The sequence below is a fragment of the Oncorhynchus mykiss genome, chromosome Y (genome assembly GCF_013265735.2).
Source record: "Oncorhynchus mykiss isolate Arlee chromosome Y, USDA_OmykA_1.1, whole genome shotgun sequence".
NCBI lineage: Eukaryota > Metazoa > Chordata > Actinopteri > Salmoniformes > Salmonidae > Oncorhynchus > Oncorhynchus mykiss.
Genome location: NC_048593.1, coordinates 35,421,930 through 35,439,113, shown reverse-complemented (window position 1 = coordinate 35,439,113; position 17,184 = coordinate 35,421,930). Strand labels below are relative to the sequence as shown.

At 42.6% G+C, this 17,184-nt stretch overlaps 1 protein-coding gene across 2 annotated transcripts in view; it reads left to right on the top strand.

Moving 5' to 3' along the window:
- The window catches only part of LOC110510173 (mitogen-activated protein kinase kinase kinase kinase 2), a 32,560-nt gene extending 15,412 nt beyond the window's left edge, over positions 1 to 17,148 (top strand). For both annotated transcript variants that reach the window (XM_036968004.1, XM_036968005.1), the window contains exons 21-32: positions 8,549 to 8,633; positions 8,726 to 8,805; positions 8,900 to 8,960; positions 9,043 to 9,163; positions 9,956 to 10,014; positions 10,133 to 10,236; positions 14,914 to 15,088; positions 15,230 to 15,298; positions 15,460 to 15,546; positions 15,784 to 15,854; positions 15,958 to 16,013; positions 16,129 to 17,148. In XM_036968004.1, the coding sequence (XP_036823899.1) occupies positions 8,549 to 8,633; positions 8,726 to 8,805; positions 8,900 to 8,960; positions 9,043 to 9,163; positions 9,956 to 10,014; positions 10,133 to 10,236; positions 14,914 to 15,088; positions 15,230 to 15,298; positions 15,460 to 15,546; positions 15,784 to 15,854; positions 15,958 to 16,013; positions 16,129 to 16,216 (1,056 nt within the window). In that variant the 3' untranslated portion in view covers positions 16,217 to 17,148. The remainder of the gene's footprint in view (positions 1 to 8,548; positions 8,634 to 8,725; positions 8,806 to 8,899; positions 8,961 to 9,042; positions 9,164 to 9,955; positions 10,015 to 10,132; positions 10,237 to 14,913; positions 15,089 to 15,229; positions 15,299 to 15,459; positions 15,547 to 15,783; positions 15,855 to 15,957; positions 16,014 to 16,128) is intronic.
- The last annotated feature ends 36 nt before the right edge of the window (positions 17,149 to 17,184 follow it).

The following is a 17,184-nucleotide window of genomic DNA, read 5'->3' as shown; positions in this document are numbered from 1 at the left end:
GTCGGTTTTACGAGGGTATATTTGGCAGCATAATGAAGGATGCTTTGTTGCGATATAGGAAGCCGATTCTAGATTTAATTTTGGATTGGAGATGCTTAATGTGAGTCTGGAAGGAGAGTTTACAGTCAGACACCTAGGTATTTGTAGTTGTCCACGTATTCTAAGTCAGAGCCGTACAGAGTAGTGATGCTGGATGAGCGTGCAGGTGCGGGCAGTGATCGATTGAATAGCATGCATTTAGTTTTACTTGCATTTAAGAGCAGTTGGAGGCCATGGAAGGAGAGTTGTATGGCATTGAAGCTCGTCTGGAGGTTAGTTAACACAGTGTCCAAAGAGGGGCCAGAAGTTTACAAGATGGTGTCGTCTGCGTAGAGGTGGATCAGAGAATCACCAGCAGCAAGAGCAGTTTCATCATTGATGCATACAGAGAAAAGAGTTGGCCTGAGAATTAAACCCTCTGGCACCCCCAGAGAGACTGCCAGAGGTCCGGACAACAGGCCCTCCGATTTGACACACTGAACTCTATCAGAGAAGTGGTTGGTAAACCAGGCGAGGCAATCATTTGAGAAACCAAGGCTGTTGAGTCTGCCAATAAGAATGTGGTCATTGACAGAGTCGAAAGCCTTGGCCAGATCAATGAATACGGCTGCACAGTAATGTCTCTTATCGATTATGATATCGTTTTGGACCTTGAGCATGGCTGAGGTACACCCATGACCAGCTCTGAAACCAGATTGCATAGCAGAGAAGGTATGGTGAGATTCGAAATGGTCGGTAATCTGTTTGTTGACTTGGCTTTCGAAGACCTTAGAAAGGCATGGTAGGATAGATATAGGTCTGTAGCAGTTTGGGTCAAGAGTGTCCCCCCCTTTGAAGAGGGGGATGACTGCAGCTGCTTTCCAATCTTTGGGATTCTCAGACGACACGAAAGAGAGGTTGAACAGGCTAGTAATAGGGGTGGCAACAATTTCGGCAGATCATTTTAGAAAGAAAGGGTCCAGATTGTCTAGCCCGGCTGATTTGTAGGGGTCCAGATTTTGCAGCTCTTTCAGAACATCAGCTGAACGGATTTGGGAGAAGGAGAAATGGGGAAGGCTTGGGCGAGTTGCTGTGGGGGGTGCAGTGCTGTTGACCGGGGTAGGAGTAGCCAGGTGGAAAGCATGGCCAGCCGTAGAAAAATGCTTATTGAAATGTTCAATTATGGTGGATTTATCAGTGGTGACAGTGTTTCCTATCTTCAGTGCAGTGGGCACTGAGTAATGATGAGAGAGATCAAGTCTCTAGAGACGTTTAAACTAGGTGATCGCATGTGTAGGAGGTGGAACAACACTGTTGGTTCAGACATATTGAGCAGGGATTGATGAGGAATTGAAAAATTGTATGGTTAATACGAGGGATGAGGCAAATGGTAGGGCAAATAAGTCTGGCAGCCCAACTGATTGGCAAACTAACAAATTAATAAATCATGTGACTAAGCTAAACAAAATTATATAAAGAATGTTAGTAAAAAGCTTTGGAGCACCTTACATTACATTTTGGGGGAAAAAGCCAACTTGGCTCCATCATTCATTGAATCAAATGGCTCATTTATCACAAGAACCACTGATATTGTCAACTACTTTAATTACCTTTTCATTGGCAAGATAAGCAATCTTAGGGATGACATGCCAGCAAAAAGCCCTAACACTACACGTCCAAGTATATCTGACCAAATTATGAAAGACAATAATTGTACTTTGAATTAAAGTCAGTGTGGAAGAGGTGAAGAAATTATTGTCTATCAACATTGACAAGCCACTGGGGTCTGACAATCTGGATGGAAAATTACTCAGGATAATAGTGGACGATATTGCCACTCCTATTTGCCACATCTTCAATTTAAGCCTGATAGAAAGTGTCTGCCATCAGGCCCCGGGGAAGCTAAAGTCATTCTGGTACCCTTGAATAGTAAAACCCCCTTTTACTGGCTCATAGCCAACCAATCAGCCTGTTACCAACCCTTAGTAAACTTCTGGAAAAATTTGTTTGACCAGATACAATGCTATTTCACAGTAAACAAATTGACAACAGACTTTCAGCACGCATATAAAGGACACTGAACAAGCACAACACTTACACAAATTACTGATGATTGGCTGAGATAAATTTATGATAAAATGATTGTGGGGCTGTCTTGTTAGACTTCAGTGCAGCTTTTGACATTATTGATCATAGTCTGCTGCTGGAAAAATCTGGTGTGTTATGGCTTTACACCCCCTGCTATAATGTGGATAAAGAGTTACTTGTCTAACAGAACACAGAGGGTGTTCTTTAATGGAAGCCTCTCAAACATAATCCAGGTAGAAGCAGGAATTCCCCAGGGTAGGAACCTTGCTTTTTACTAACAACATGCCACTGGCTTTGAGTAAGGTCAGTGTGCCTATGTATGCGGATGACTCAACACTATACACGTCAGCTACTACAGCGACTGAAATGACTGCAACACTTAACAAAGAGCTGCAGTTAGTTTTGGAATGGGTAGCAAGGAATAAGTTAGTCCTAAATATTTCCAAAACTGAAATCATTGTATTTGGGACAAATCATTCGCTAAACCTCAACTACATTTCATAATGAGTAATGTGGAAATTGAGGAAGTTGAGGTGACTAACTGCTTGGAGTTACCCTGGATTGTAAACTGTCATGGTCAAAACATATTGATACAACAGTAGCTAAGATGGGGAGAAGTCTGTGCATAATAAAGTGATGCTCTGCATTCTTAACAACACTATCAACAAGGCAGGACCTACAGGCCCTAGTTTTGTAACACATGGACTACTGTTCAGTCATGTGGTGAGGTGCCACAAAGAAGGACTTGGGAATATTGCAGTTGATTCAGAACAGGGCAGAACGGCTGGCCCTTAAAAGTACACGGAGAGCTAACATTAATGACATGCATGTCAATCTCCCATGGCTCAAAGTGGAAGAGAGATTGCATCATCATTACTTGTTTTCGTAAGAGGTGTTGACAAGCTGCAGGTACCGAGCTGTCTGTTTAAACTAATAGCACACAGCTCAGAGACCCATGCATACCCCACAAGACATTTCACCAGAGGTCTCTTCACAGTCCCCAAGTCCAGAACAGACTATGGGAGGTGCACAGTACTACATAGAGCCATGACTACATGGAACTCTCCACATCAGGTAACAGCAGTAGAATCGTATTTAAAAAGCATGTAGAAATACAGCTAATAGAACAGCAGGGACTGTGAAGTAACACAGAGGCACAGACACATGCATACACACACAATAACATACGCACACACGTATACATAGATTTTGTGTTGTAGATATGTGGTAGTGGAGTATGGACCTGAGGGCACATACTTAGTGTGTTGTGAATAACTGCTTTAATTCTGCCGGAACCCAGGAAGAGTAGCTGAATGGGGATCCATAATAAATACATATACAGTGCCTTGCGAAAGTATTCGGCCCCCTTGAACTTTGCAACCTTTTGCCACATTTCAGGCTTCAAACATAAAGATATAAAACTGTATTTTTTTGTGAAGAATCAACAACAAGTGTGACACAATCATGAAGTGGAACGACATTTATTGGATATTTCAAACTTTTTTAACAAATCAAAAACTGAAAAATTGGGCGTGCAAAATTATTCAGCCCCCTTAAGTTAATACTTTGTAGCGCCACCTTTTGCTGCGATTACAGCTGTAAGTCGCTTGGGGTATGTCTCTATCAGTTTTGCACATCGAGAGACTGAATTTTTTCCCATTCCTCCTTGCAAAACATCTCGAGCTCAGTGAGGTTGGATGGAGAGCATTTGTGAACAGCAGTTTTCAGTTCTTTCCACAGATTCTCGATTGGATTCAGGTCTGGACTTTGACTTGGCCATTCTAACGCCTGGATATGTTTATTTTTGAACCATTCCATTGTAGATTTTGTTTTATGTTTTGGATCATTGTCTTGTTGGAAGACAAATCTCCGTCCCAGTCTCAGGTCTTTTGCAGACTCCATCAGGTTTTCTTCCAGAATGGTCCTGTATTTGGCTCCATCCATCTTCCCATCAATTTTAACCATCTTCCCTGTCCCTGCTGAAGAAAAGCAGGCCCAAACCATGATGCTGCCACCACCATGTTTGACAGTGTAGATGGTGTATTCAGGGTGATGAGCTGTGTTGCTTTTACGCCAAACATAACGTTTTGCATTGTTGCCAAAAAGTTCAATTTTGGTTTCATCTGAACATAGCACCTTCTTCCACATGTTTGGTGTGTCTCCCAGGTGGCTTGTGGCAAACTTTAAACAACACTTTTTATGGATATCTTTAAGAAATGGCTTTCTTCTTGCCACTCTTCCATAAAGGCCAGATTTGTGCAATATACGACTGATTGTTGTCCTATGGACAGAGTCTCCCACCTCAGCTGTAGATCTCTGCAGTTCATCCAGAGTGATCATGGGCCTCTTGGCTGCATCTCTGATCAGTCTTCTCCTTGTATGAGCTGAAAGTTTAGAGGGACGGCCAGGTCTTGGTAGATTTGCAGTGGTCTGATACTCCTTCCATTTCAATATTATCGCTTGCACAGTGCTCCTTGGGATGTTTAAAGCTTGGGAAATCTTTTTGTATCCAAATCCGGCTTTAAACTTCTTCACAACAGTATCTCGGACCTGGCTGGTGTGTTCCTTGTTCTTCATGATGCTCTCTGCGCTTTTGACGGACCTCTGAGACTATCACAGTGCAGGTGCATTTATACGGAGACTTGATTACACACAGGTGGATTGTATTTATCATCATTAGTCATTTAGGTCAACATTGGATCATTCAGAGATCCTCACTGAACTTCTGGAGAGAGTTTGCTGCACTGAAAGTAAAGGGGCTGAATAATTTTGCACGCCCAATTTTTCAGTTTTTGATTTGTTAAAAAAGTTTGAAATATTCAATAAATGTCGTTCCACTTCATGATTGTGTCCCACTTGTTGTTGATTCTTCACAAAAAAATACAGTTTTATATCTTTATGTTTGAAGCCTGAAATGTGGCAAAAGGTCGCAACGTTCAAGGGGGCCGAATACTTTCGCAAGGCACTGTATACACTGCTCAAAAAAATAAAGGGAACACTTAAACAACACAATGTAACTCCAAGTCAATCACACTTCTGTGAAATCAAACTGTCCAGTTAGGAAGCAACACTGATTGACAATAAATTACACATGCTGTTGTGCAAATGGAATAGACAACAGGTGGAAATTATAGGCAATTAGCAAGACACCCCCAATAAAGGAGTGGTTCTGCAGGTGATAACCACATGACCACTTCTCAGTTCCTATGCTTCCTGGCTGATGTTTTGGTCACTTTTGAATGCTGGCGGTGCTTTCACTCTAGTGGTAGCATGAGACGGAGTCTACAACCCACACAAGTGGCTCGGGTAGTGCAGCTCATCCATGATGGCACATCAATGCGAGCTGTGGCAAGGTTTGCTGTGTCTGTCAGCGTAGTGTCCAGAGCATGGAGGCGCTACCAGGAGACAGGCCAGTACATCAGGAGACGTGGAGGAGGCCGTAGGAGGGCAACAACCCAGCAGCAGGACCGCTACTTCCGCCTTTGTGCAAGGAGGAGCAGGAGGAGCACTGCCAGAGCCCTGCAAAATGACCTCCAGCAGGCCACAAATGTGCATGTGTCTGCTCAAACCGTCAAACAGATTCCATGAGGGTGGTCTGAGGGCCCGACGTCCACAGGTGGAGGTTGTGCTTACAGCCCAACACCGTGCAGGACGTTTGGCATTTGCCAGAGAACACCAAGATTGGAAAATTTGCCACTGGCGCCCTGTGCTCTTCACAGATGAAAGCAGGTTCACACTGAGCACATGTGACAGACGTGACAGTCTGGAGATGCCGTGGAGAACGTTCTGCTGCCTGCAACATCCTCCAGCATGACCGATTTGGCTGTGGGTCAGTCATGGTGTGGGGTGGCATTTCTTTGGGGAGCCGCACAGCCCTCCATGTGCTTGCCAGAGGTAGCCTGACTGCCATTACATACCGAGATGAGATCCTCAGACCCCTTGTAAGACCATATGCTGGTGCAGTTGGCCCTGGGTTCCTCCTAATGCAAGACAATGCTAGACCTCATGTGGCTGGGGTGTGTCAGCAGTTCCTGCAAGAGGAAGGCATTGATGCAATGGACTGGCCCACCCGTTCCCCAGACCTGAATCCAATTGAGCACATCTGGGACATTATGTCTCGCTCCATCCACCAACGCCACGTTGCACCACAGACTGTCCAGGAGTTGGCGGATGCTTTAGTCCAGGTCTGGGAGGAGATCCCTCAGGAGACCATCATCAGGAGCATGCCAGGCGTTGTAGGGAGGTCATACAGGCACATGGAGGCCACACACACTACTGAGCCTAATTTTGACTTGTTTTTAAGGACATTACATCAAAGTTGGATCAGCCTGTAGTGTGGTTTTCCACTTTCATTTTGAGTGTGACTCCAAATCCAGACCTCCATGGGTTGATAAATTTGATTTCCATTGATAATTTTTGTGTGATTTTGTTGTCAGCACATTCAACTATGTAAAGAAAAAAGTACTTAATAAGAATGTTTCATTCATTCAGAACTAGGATGTGTTATTTTAGTGTTCCCTTTATTTTTTTTTAGCAGTGTACTTTCGGTTCTGGAGCTCATATGACTTTTATTATTATATTATTATATTTTTTTGAGCAGTGTGTGTGTGTGTATATATATATATATGGGGTAAGGGTACTAGGTAACAGGATATAAGATAGCAGAGTAGCAGCAGCTTGCGTCTGGGTGGGTGTTTAGAGTCAGTATAAATGTCTGTGCTTATTATGTGTGAGTGAGTGTTCGTGTGTGTGTTGGAGTGACAGTGTGTGAGTGTGTAGGGCCCTGTGAGTGTGCATAGAGACAGTCTATTGTAGCTATTTATCAGTCTTATTGCTTGGGGATATAAGTTGTTCAAGAGCCTGTTGGTGTTAGACTTGATGCACTTGATGCACTAGATGCACTATAGTCTATGGCTTAGGTGGTTGGAATTTTTTACAATTTTCCGGGCATTCCTACCACACCCCTGGATGGTAGGTTGTTCGGCCCTGGGGATGCACTGTGCTGTCTGCACCACCCACTGTAGCGCCATGTAATCGAGGGCAGTGCTATTGCGATACCACGTGGTGATACAGCCAGTCAAGATGCTCTCAATGGTACAGCTGTAGAACGTTTTGAGGATTTGAGGGCCCATGCCAAACCTTTTCAACCTCCTGAGGGGGAAGAGGCGCTGTTGCGTGTTCTTCATGACTCTGCGCATGTTTGGACCATTTTAAATCTTTAGGGATTTGAACGCCGAGGAACTTGAAGCTCTCGACCTGCTCCACTACAGCCCCATCGATGTGGATGGGGGCCTGCTCGCCAACCCACGATCAGCTCCTTGGTCTTCCTGATTTTGAGGGAGAGGTTGTTGTTCTGGCACCACACTGACAGGTCACTGACGACCTCCCTGTAGGCTGATTTATTGTCGCTGGTGTTCAGGCCTACTACCGTCATGTCGTCAGCAAACTTGATGATGGTGTTAGAGTCGTGCGTGGCCACGCAGTCGTGGGTGAACAGGCAGTAAAGGAGGGGACTAAGCACACACCCCTGTGGGGCCCCTGTGTTGAGGGTCAACGTGGCGGAGGAGATGTTGCCTAGCGTCACCACCTATGGTCGGCCCATCAGGAAGTCGATGATCCAGTTGCAGAGGGAGGTTGTTCAGACCCAAAGTCCTAAGCTTGGTGACGAGCTTGGAGGTGACAGTGGGGTTTTATAACGCTGAGCTGTAGTCAATGAACAGCATTCTCACATAGGTTTTCCTCTTGTTTAGGTGGGTGAGGGCAATGTGGAGAGCAATTGAGATTGCATCGCCTGTGGATCTGTTGGGGCAGTATGCACATTGAGTGGATCTAGGGTGTCTGGGATGGTGGAGTTAATGTGTGCCATAACCAGCCTCTCAAAGCACTTCATGACCATAGAAGTGAGTGCCACAGGGCGGTGGTCATTGTGGCAGGAAGTCTTAGTTCTTGAGGACAGGAATGATGGTGGTCATCTTAAAACATGTGGTGATTACAGACTGGGACAAGGAGAGGTTGAAAATGACCGTGAATATGCCTGCCAGCTGTTCTGCGCATGCTCTGAGAACGCGCCCTGGAATAACCTATGGACCTGCGGCCTTGCGGGTGTTGACCTGATTAAAGACCTTTCTCCCATCGGCATTGGAGAGCGAGATCACCACTACCTCTGGGTCGGTGACGGCCCTCACACCCAGCACAATGTTGTTGTTGTCAAAGCGTGCATAAAATGCATTGAGTTCGTCTGGTAGAGTGTCATTGTTGGGCAGATCACGGTTGGGTCTTCCTTTGTATTCCGTAATAGACTGTATCCCCTACCACATTCGGCGTGTGTAGTATGATTCCACCTTATTCCTATATTGCCTTTTTCTTGTTTGATAACTCTGCGGAGGTCATAGCGGGACTGAAATGATGTACAGTGTATATTGACCCACACAATCTTTTCCAGATGGGGGCCTGTTTTTCCAAGGTGTTTAATGGCTGTCCATTGAAGATTCACTGTGCTGTCACATGGGTCCTGCCAAAGACTAAAGGTACGCACAGGTTATAAAGACAAACAATAGGTAAATGGAGCTTCTGTCAAACCAGTCAGATCTCAGGATAATGTCTGACTTTCCTCCCTCAGATCAACACCTCATCCTGGGGACGGAGGAGGGCATCTACACCCTGAACCTCAACGAGCTCCATGAGGACACCATGGAGAAGGTAGCTACCATCAATTGGCTTAACACAAAAAGCAGTGTTGCTCTACCTGTCATTTTTTTTGTTGTAATGTATTATTATGTATATATTTTTTCAGTTATTACCCCAGAGGTGCAGCTGGCTGTATGTCATGAACAACGTGCTAATGTCTATCTCAGGTAGGGCCCTCCGTGTCTCCACCACACCCTAATACTTATGTTCTATCTAGATGTGTGTGTTGACTGTCTTTGTGCTCCGTAGGGAAATCATCCCAGCTGTGCTCCCAGAGGCTGACTACCCTGTTTGACCGTAGACATCTGCAGAAGAGGCAGGGCCACCTGTACATCAACGCCCACCGCCTCACTGAGAGGATCAACTCAAGGTAGGGACACCCGACCACTGGTCAGAAGGAGGCTGCAGTGAAAATAACAATGGTTTATATATATACACTAGATAACTAATAGGGGGCGCTGTGTTGAAGCCACTGACTCCATCTTGGCATTCTCCCAATGTTCACAAAAATATTTTGTACACTATAGAAATCCATTTATCCATGTCTACATTTGTGTTTGCCACATTTATTCCATTACAGACACTTTAATGCCTACTTTTAAATTATATTTTGTGAGCTAAACATACAAATAGAAAATGAAAAATATATATATTAATGTAACTGCCCCTACTACAACAATACTAAACATACAAATAGAAAATGAAAAATATATACAAACATTTTCCTTCGTGTAGTTTAAAAAATATATATATTAATGTAACTGCCCCTACTACAACAATACTAAACATACAAATAGAAAATGAAAAATATATACAAACATTTTCCTTCGTGTAGTTTAAAAAATATATATATTAATGTAACTGCCCCTACTACAACAATACTAAACATACTAAATGCATGGAATTTGGACCTTGAAACATTTAATTGGAATACAGTAGAATTTCATTCATTCCTATGGAGGACTGCTCCTACTGGGAAGTGCCAATATAGCCAACATGGGGCTTCAAATCCTGTCAATGGCCAATACATAGCATCAGCAATCCAGGGTTTCTATATATCATTGGAAAATACCAGAGCACTGATACTAACATGAGAGGAAGGGAAATCATCCTGGAAATTGTACCAAAAAAAACTGTCGTGTTAATGTGTACTCTGTTTTAGAAAGTTTTCTGTGTCTGGGAAGATATCAGACACCAAAGGCTGTCGACGCTGCAGTGTTGGTAAGAAACATGTTATTTTAGTCTAAAATGGAGGTGTACTGCACAGTATCTATGACTAAGATGACATCTCTCTCTCCCTTTCTTTCTGTCTCCCTTCTGCCTTATCAATGCTTCTCAGTGCATAACCCGTACACTGACAGCACATTTTTGTGTGCTGTTGTACCAACTGGCCTTGTCCTACTTCTATGGTATGAGCCTCTTCAGAAGTTCATGCAACTCAAGGTGTGTGATCCCAATGCACATATATACAATTCTAGCATAGCTTTTATATATATATATATATATATATATATATATATATATATATATATATATATATATACACATACATACATACATACATACATACATACATACATACATACATACATACAGTACCAGTCAAAAGTTGACACACCTACACATTCCAGGGTTTTTCTTTATTTTACTATTTTCTATAACACATATGGAATCATGTAGTAACCAAAAAAGTGTTAAACAAATCAAAACATGTTTTATATTTGAAATTCTTCGAAGTAGCCACCCTTTGCCTTGATAACAGCTTTGCACACTCTTGACATTCTCTCAACCAGCTTCATGAGGTAGTCACCTGGAATGCATTTCAATTAACAGGTGTGCCTTTTTAAAAGTTAATTTGTGGAATTTCCTTCCTTAATGCAAATCAGTTTTGTTATGGCAAGGTAGGAGTGGCATACAGAAGATAGCCCTATTTGGTCAAATACCAAGTCCATATTATGGCCAGAACAGTTCAAATAAGCAAAGAGAAATGACAGTCCATCATTACTTTAAGACATGAAGGTCAGTCAATCAGGAACATTTCAAGAACTTTAAAAGTTTCTTCAAGTGCAGTCGCAAAAACCATCAAGCACTATGATGAAACTGGCTCTCATGAGGACCGCCACAGGAAAGGAAGACCCAGAGTTACATCTGCTACAGAAGATAAGTTCATTAGAGTTACCAGCCTCAAATTGCAGCCCAAATAAATGCTTCACAGGGTTCAAGTAACAGAAACACATCTCAACGGCAACTGTTCAGAGGAGAATATGTGAATCAGGCCTTCATCAAATCGATCAAATGTATTTATTTAGCCCTTCGTACATCAGCTGATATCTCAAAGTGCTGTACAGAAACCCAGCCTAAAACCCCAAACAGTAAGCAATGCAGGTGTAGAAGCATTCTGCAGCAATACGCCATCCCATCTGGTTTGCGCTTAGTGGGAGTTTCATTTGTTTTTCAACAATAACCCAACACACCTCCAGGTTTTGTACCGGCTATTTGACCAAGAAGGAGAGTGATGACATGGCCTCCACAATAACCCAACCTCAACCCAATTGAGATGGTTTGGGATGAGTTGGACCGCAGAGTGAAGGAAAAGCAGCCAACAAGTGCTCAGCATATGTGGGAACTCCTTGAAGCCTGTTGGAAAAGCAATCCAGGTGAAGCTGGTTGAGGGAACGCCAAGAGTGTTGTCATGTCTTTACTATCATTAAATGTAAAGACTGTTATTTTATCAAATCAATTCTCTATGTAATTATTATTATCATTATTATGTGATGAAACTAATCATGTAAACTTGAATTAACTAGGAAGTCGGGGCACCACTGGAAAATGTTTGTTGTCTCTATTTCCCGAATCGACTCTTCATATATTTTCATATCTAATTGAGTACAGTCTTCTTTTAATGATTGTTAGTCTTTACCTTCCATTAGTCTCATTCCAAACGTTGTAAAATTCTTGGTTTTCTGCACGAACCCAATCTTAAATTAAGAATCAGCGATATACAAATCCGCTTAAATTATTTATTTACTAACTAATCAAATCACAGAAATACATGAAAACACACACAATTAGTTCATACATTTTTCATTGTACATGATACAATGAAAAAGTCCCTAGTGGGCTAAGCTGATATGACAGCTTGGTAGACAAAAAGAAAGGGGTTGGACTGAGAGAGCAGAAAAGACAAATGGATTCACTACACACAGACTATAATTATATTCATTGAAATGCTAATCCTTTGTACATGAGCTCATTCGAGAATAATTGCAATGTACAGTTGAAGTCGGAAGTTTACATACACTTAGGTTGGCATCATTAAAACTAGTTTTTCAACCACTCCACAAATTTCTTGTTAACAAACTATAGTTTTGGCAAGTCGGTTAGGACAACTTTGTGCATGACACAAGTAATTTTTCCAACAATTGTTTACAGACAGATTATTTCCCTTATAATTCACGGTATCACAATTCCAGTGGATCAGAAGTTAACATGCACTAAGTTGACTGTGCCTTTTAAGCAGCTTGTAAAATTCCAGAAAATTATGTCATGGCTTTAGAAGCTTCTGATAGGCTAATTGACATAATTTGAGTCAATTGGAGGTGTACCTGTGGATGTATTTCAAGGCCTACCTTCAAACTCAGTGCCTCCTTGCTTGACATCATGGGAAGAAAAAAAATTAAATCAGCCAAGACCTCAGAAAACAAATTGTAGACCTCCACAAATCTGGTTCATCCTTGGGAGCAATTTCCAAATGCCTGAAGGTACCACATTCATCTGTACAAACAATAGTACGCAAGTATAAACACCATGGGACCATGCAGCCATCATACCGCTCAGGATGGAGACGCGTTCTGTCTCCTAGAGATAAACGTACTTTGGTGCGAAAAGTGCAAATCAATCCCAGAACAACAGCAAAGGACCTTGTGAAGATGCTGGAGGAAACAGGTACACAAGTATCTATATCCACAGTAAAACGAGTCCTATATCAACATAACATGAAAGCCCCCTTTAGCAAGGAAGAAGCCACTGCTCCAAAACTGCCATAAAAAAGCCAGACTACGGTTTGCAACTGCACATGGGGACAAAGATCGTACTTTTTGGAGAAATGTCTGCTGGTCTGATGAAACAAAAATAGAACTCATTGGCCTTAACAACCTTCGTTATGTTTGGAGGAAAAAGGGGAAGGCTTGCAAGCCGATGAACACCATCTCAACCATGAAGCACGGGGGTGGCAGCATCATGTTGTGGGGGTGCGTTGCTGCAGGAGGGACTGGTGCACTTCACAAAATAGATGGCATCAAGAGGGAGGAAAATATGTGGATATATTGACACAACATCTCAAGACATCAGTCAGGAAGTTAAAGCTTGGTTGCATATGGGTCTTCCAAATGGACAATGACCCCAAGCATACTTCCAAATTTGTCAAAATGGCTTAAGGACAATCAAAGTCAAGGTATTGGAGTGGCTATCACAAAGCCCGACCTCAATCCTATAGAAAATGTGTGGGCAGAACGGAAAAAGCATGTGTGAGCAAGGAGGCTTACATACCTGTCTCAGTTGCACCAACTCTGTCAGGAGGAATGGGCCAAAATTCACCCAACTTATTGTGGGAAGCTTGTGGAAGGCTACCTGAGACGTTTGACCCAAGTTAAACAATTTAAAGGCAATGCTACCAAATACTAATTGAGTGTATGTAAACTTCTGACCAACTGGGAATGTGATGAAAGCTGAAATCATTCTCTGCTATTATGCTGACATTTCACTTTCTTAATATAAAGTAGTGATCCTAACTGACCTAAAATGGAATTTTTACTTGGATTAAATGTCAGGAATTGTGAAACTGAGTTTAAATGTTTTTGGCTAAGGTGTATGTAAACTTCCGACTTCAAATGTATATATATTTGCGTCCATATGTCGTTGTTGTCTTCTCTGTTGGAATTCTCGGTCATCCTGTAGAGTCTCTGGTTAACTTTCATTGAAGTCAGTCTTTTGTGTTTGTAGGTGGTTAGGATGGATACTTCAGAGTACCATTCGGAAATGTTCTCATAGAGTATATACTTCAGCGGTTGTCGGTAATCTTGTTCTAGGTTTCCATAATTTCTAGCTGCAGACTAGTAAATATTAATCTAAGATTTGCTATTAGTCTGGGGGGATTGATAGTCTCATAGTTTAACCATTTCCAGCCGTGTAGCCAATACTCCACGTGGTATAGTCTTATCCTTTGGTAGAGTTGTAGTTTAAACCACTTCACACACCAGCGTCACCCGGCATGTTTTGGTCTTAACCATTCAAGACGTCCAGCTTACAGTGGGTCTCTTTGGCATGAAATGTACATTTCTCCACAGGTGGTTTTATATATTTCAGTAGAAAAGGGGGTTCCATGATGCCAGATGTAATGGCTGGCCTAACGGGGGCGTGGCCATTGACAAGTTCAACTTTACATGGAAGAAAATTCTCTCATTTTCAAGGTTAATATCACATTACATAGTTTCATGTTTAATCACATACGTTTCACAATATTTAGATCTAAACCTGACAGCTGGGACATGTACACTTTAGGAGATACCGTTATGTGTGTTTCCTGTCCTTCATGAGATCACCAAATGAAACACACTCATCATAACTGTCCCTTAAGCGTCCACAGACCATTCTCAAAAGTAGAAATATTGTTTTAATTCTCCCATTTTGGGGATTTAGGAGTTTGGCCAAGTGAAGTCCTTTGTTCTCTCCGTGCTCTCTCCCTCTCTACTGCATGGCAGTTTCTACCCGATATTTATGACCTGAGGTACTAAACCTGGTTTAGGAGAGTGAGAGAGGGAGGGAGGGAGGGAGGGGGGAGCCACGATCTACACCCAAAAAGGGCCACGTCATGACCGTGTGTAAACCTTTCATCAAGGCAAAGGGTGGCTAACACTTTTTTTTTGGTTACTTCATGATTCCATTTGTGTTTTTTCAAAGTTTTGATGTCTTCACTATTATTCTATAATGTAGAAAAAAGTTTCAAATAAAGAATAACCCTTGAATGAGTAGGGGTGTCCAAACTCTTGACTGTTACTGTATATAGAAAAGCATTGCAACGAATTCCGACGATGTCCTCCCGCTCTCTCCTTCCCCTCTCAGTACATAGCTGTGAGTCTCCCAGAAACCCTCCCCATCTTTGAGCTGCTTGTCCTGGAGACTGATGAGCTGCCACAGGTGTGTGTAGGTGTGAGTAGGCTACAGACCCCTGTCAAGACCTGTGAGCGGGTCCACTTTGACATCATCCACCTGAATGACACACCAAGAGCCCAGTCAGGTACTGTAGATGGAATCGATGTCATTATTATTATGATAATCACCCTCCATCACTAATTGGATATTTTAATGTAGTTTTAATCTAGACAAACACCAGTAGAGTGTACAAGCTGTGATGCTATTGTTTGTGATGTTTTCACAGATAGTCGATCTATGAAGGTGATGCAGGTAACCCAGCTGGACAGAGACACAGTCCTGATCGGTCTGGAGAGTGAGTTCATTCTTCTTCTTTTTTTCAATAGTCTTCTTTCAGTATCATTTGGTCAGGAACATTGGATGTGCTAGTGTTCTATTCAGAGCAATAAAGACCCTTGAATGAAAGAAAAAAAGCAATGATTGAATTGTGACTGTTTTTCCATTGTACCTTTGCAGATACTGTGAACATTGTGAACCTGGATGGCAGCCCAAGCAAAGGGATGACCTCAACATTGACCTTTGACTTTTCCATTGAGACTCTTGGTAAGGGAATAGATGCGTTCTGATTTCTAATCATTTAGCTTGGTGTCTGGATTGGAGCAGAGGAGGCTGCTGGGGGAGGGGGGAGGGGGGGGGCTCATAATGGCTGGAATGGAGTCAATGGAAAGGTATCAATCGTGGTTGAGACCATTCCATTGACTCCTTTCCAGCCATTACTATGAGCCGTCCTCCCCTCAGCAGCCTCAACTGGATTGGAGGTGAATAAATTGTTCTTTGCAGTATGTTTGCAGGACAGTGTTCTGGCTTTCTGGAAGCATGGGCTTAAAGGTAGAAGCCTACATAGTGATGAGGTAAGGCAGAACAAGTTTTTCATGCCAGGCCAGCTTTTCGGTGTTGTCAGACTCTCCTATTGACAATAAAATGCTGTTGTGACATCTGTGATGTTTTTCATAGGTTACACAAGAGATCACAGATGAAAGTCGAATATTCAGAGTCTTGGGAACCTCAAGGCATGTCTCTTAATTATAGAAGTTTGATAGCAATTTGATAACAAAACATTTCTGTCAAATCAGTGAAGCAAAATAAAAAATGTGTTGCACATTAACATATGCTTTCATTCCTCAGGGACATTATCTTGCAGAGTACTCCCACGGACAATCCATCAGCCTTAAGCAACTTGTACATCCTGACAGGTCATGAGAGTAGCTACTGAAGAAATCAGAGAAAGGAGGACCTTCTGGCTCGAGGAAGTACACAGCAGTCTCCTGCTACTCCTAAAAGGACAAGCGCCAAGTCAATAAGGATGGAACAAGGAGCAAAGCTGCTTACAATGGCGAGTTGTTTGCAGAAGAGACACTGCAGGAACTGTCTGAGCTGTGATTGGAGTGGGTCTCCTCAGGCTCTCTTCACATCCATGTGCCAAATGGACCTGTGAATATCAGTGGTTCTTAACATTACCATTGGTCTAGGCTACATAAAGATATTGGCAAGGATTTAAAACCACACTTGTGTGCATTCATCTGACTGGGAGAGTCCCCCCCCCCCCCCCCCCCCCCCAACAGTATCTCAAGACTGTCTAAGTCTGCAGTAACCCAGTACCAGTCTGGACAATACTTCCCATAGGGCTGTGGTGTCAGTACTGAAGGGAAGAAAAGTAGATGACACAGTGTCCATGGTGTGAGGTGGAAAGCAATGGTATCATGTAGTAGCAGCTCTGTGTGTAGGCTACCTGAGAAGAAGTTATATGCAGTGAAAAACGCTTATTCACCATGGGTTGATGCATAGGAGGCTGCTGAGTGAAGAATGGCTCATAATAGTGGCCGGAACGGAGCAAATGAAGGGCATTAAACACCTGGAAACCATGTGTTTGATGTATTTGATACCATTCTACTGATTCCGCTCCAGTCATTACCACAAGCCCGTTTTCCCAGATTAAGGTTCCACCAACCTCCTGTGGCTGATAGAGAATACATATGGAAAACATAAGTAACAGCAATTGTTCTAATTAACAGTATCAAATGTCAACAAGATGTGATTTATAGAGGCCTATTAGATTTGTTGTGCTGTGAAGCTGGCTGCTATACTCAAAATAAAAACTGACCAGATGGATATTTGGTTCCCTGTCAAACAGAAACAAATCATTCATATCCATATGTTTCTTCTTTTATGTCCATATGTTTA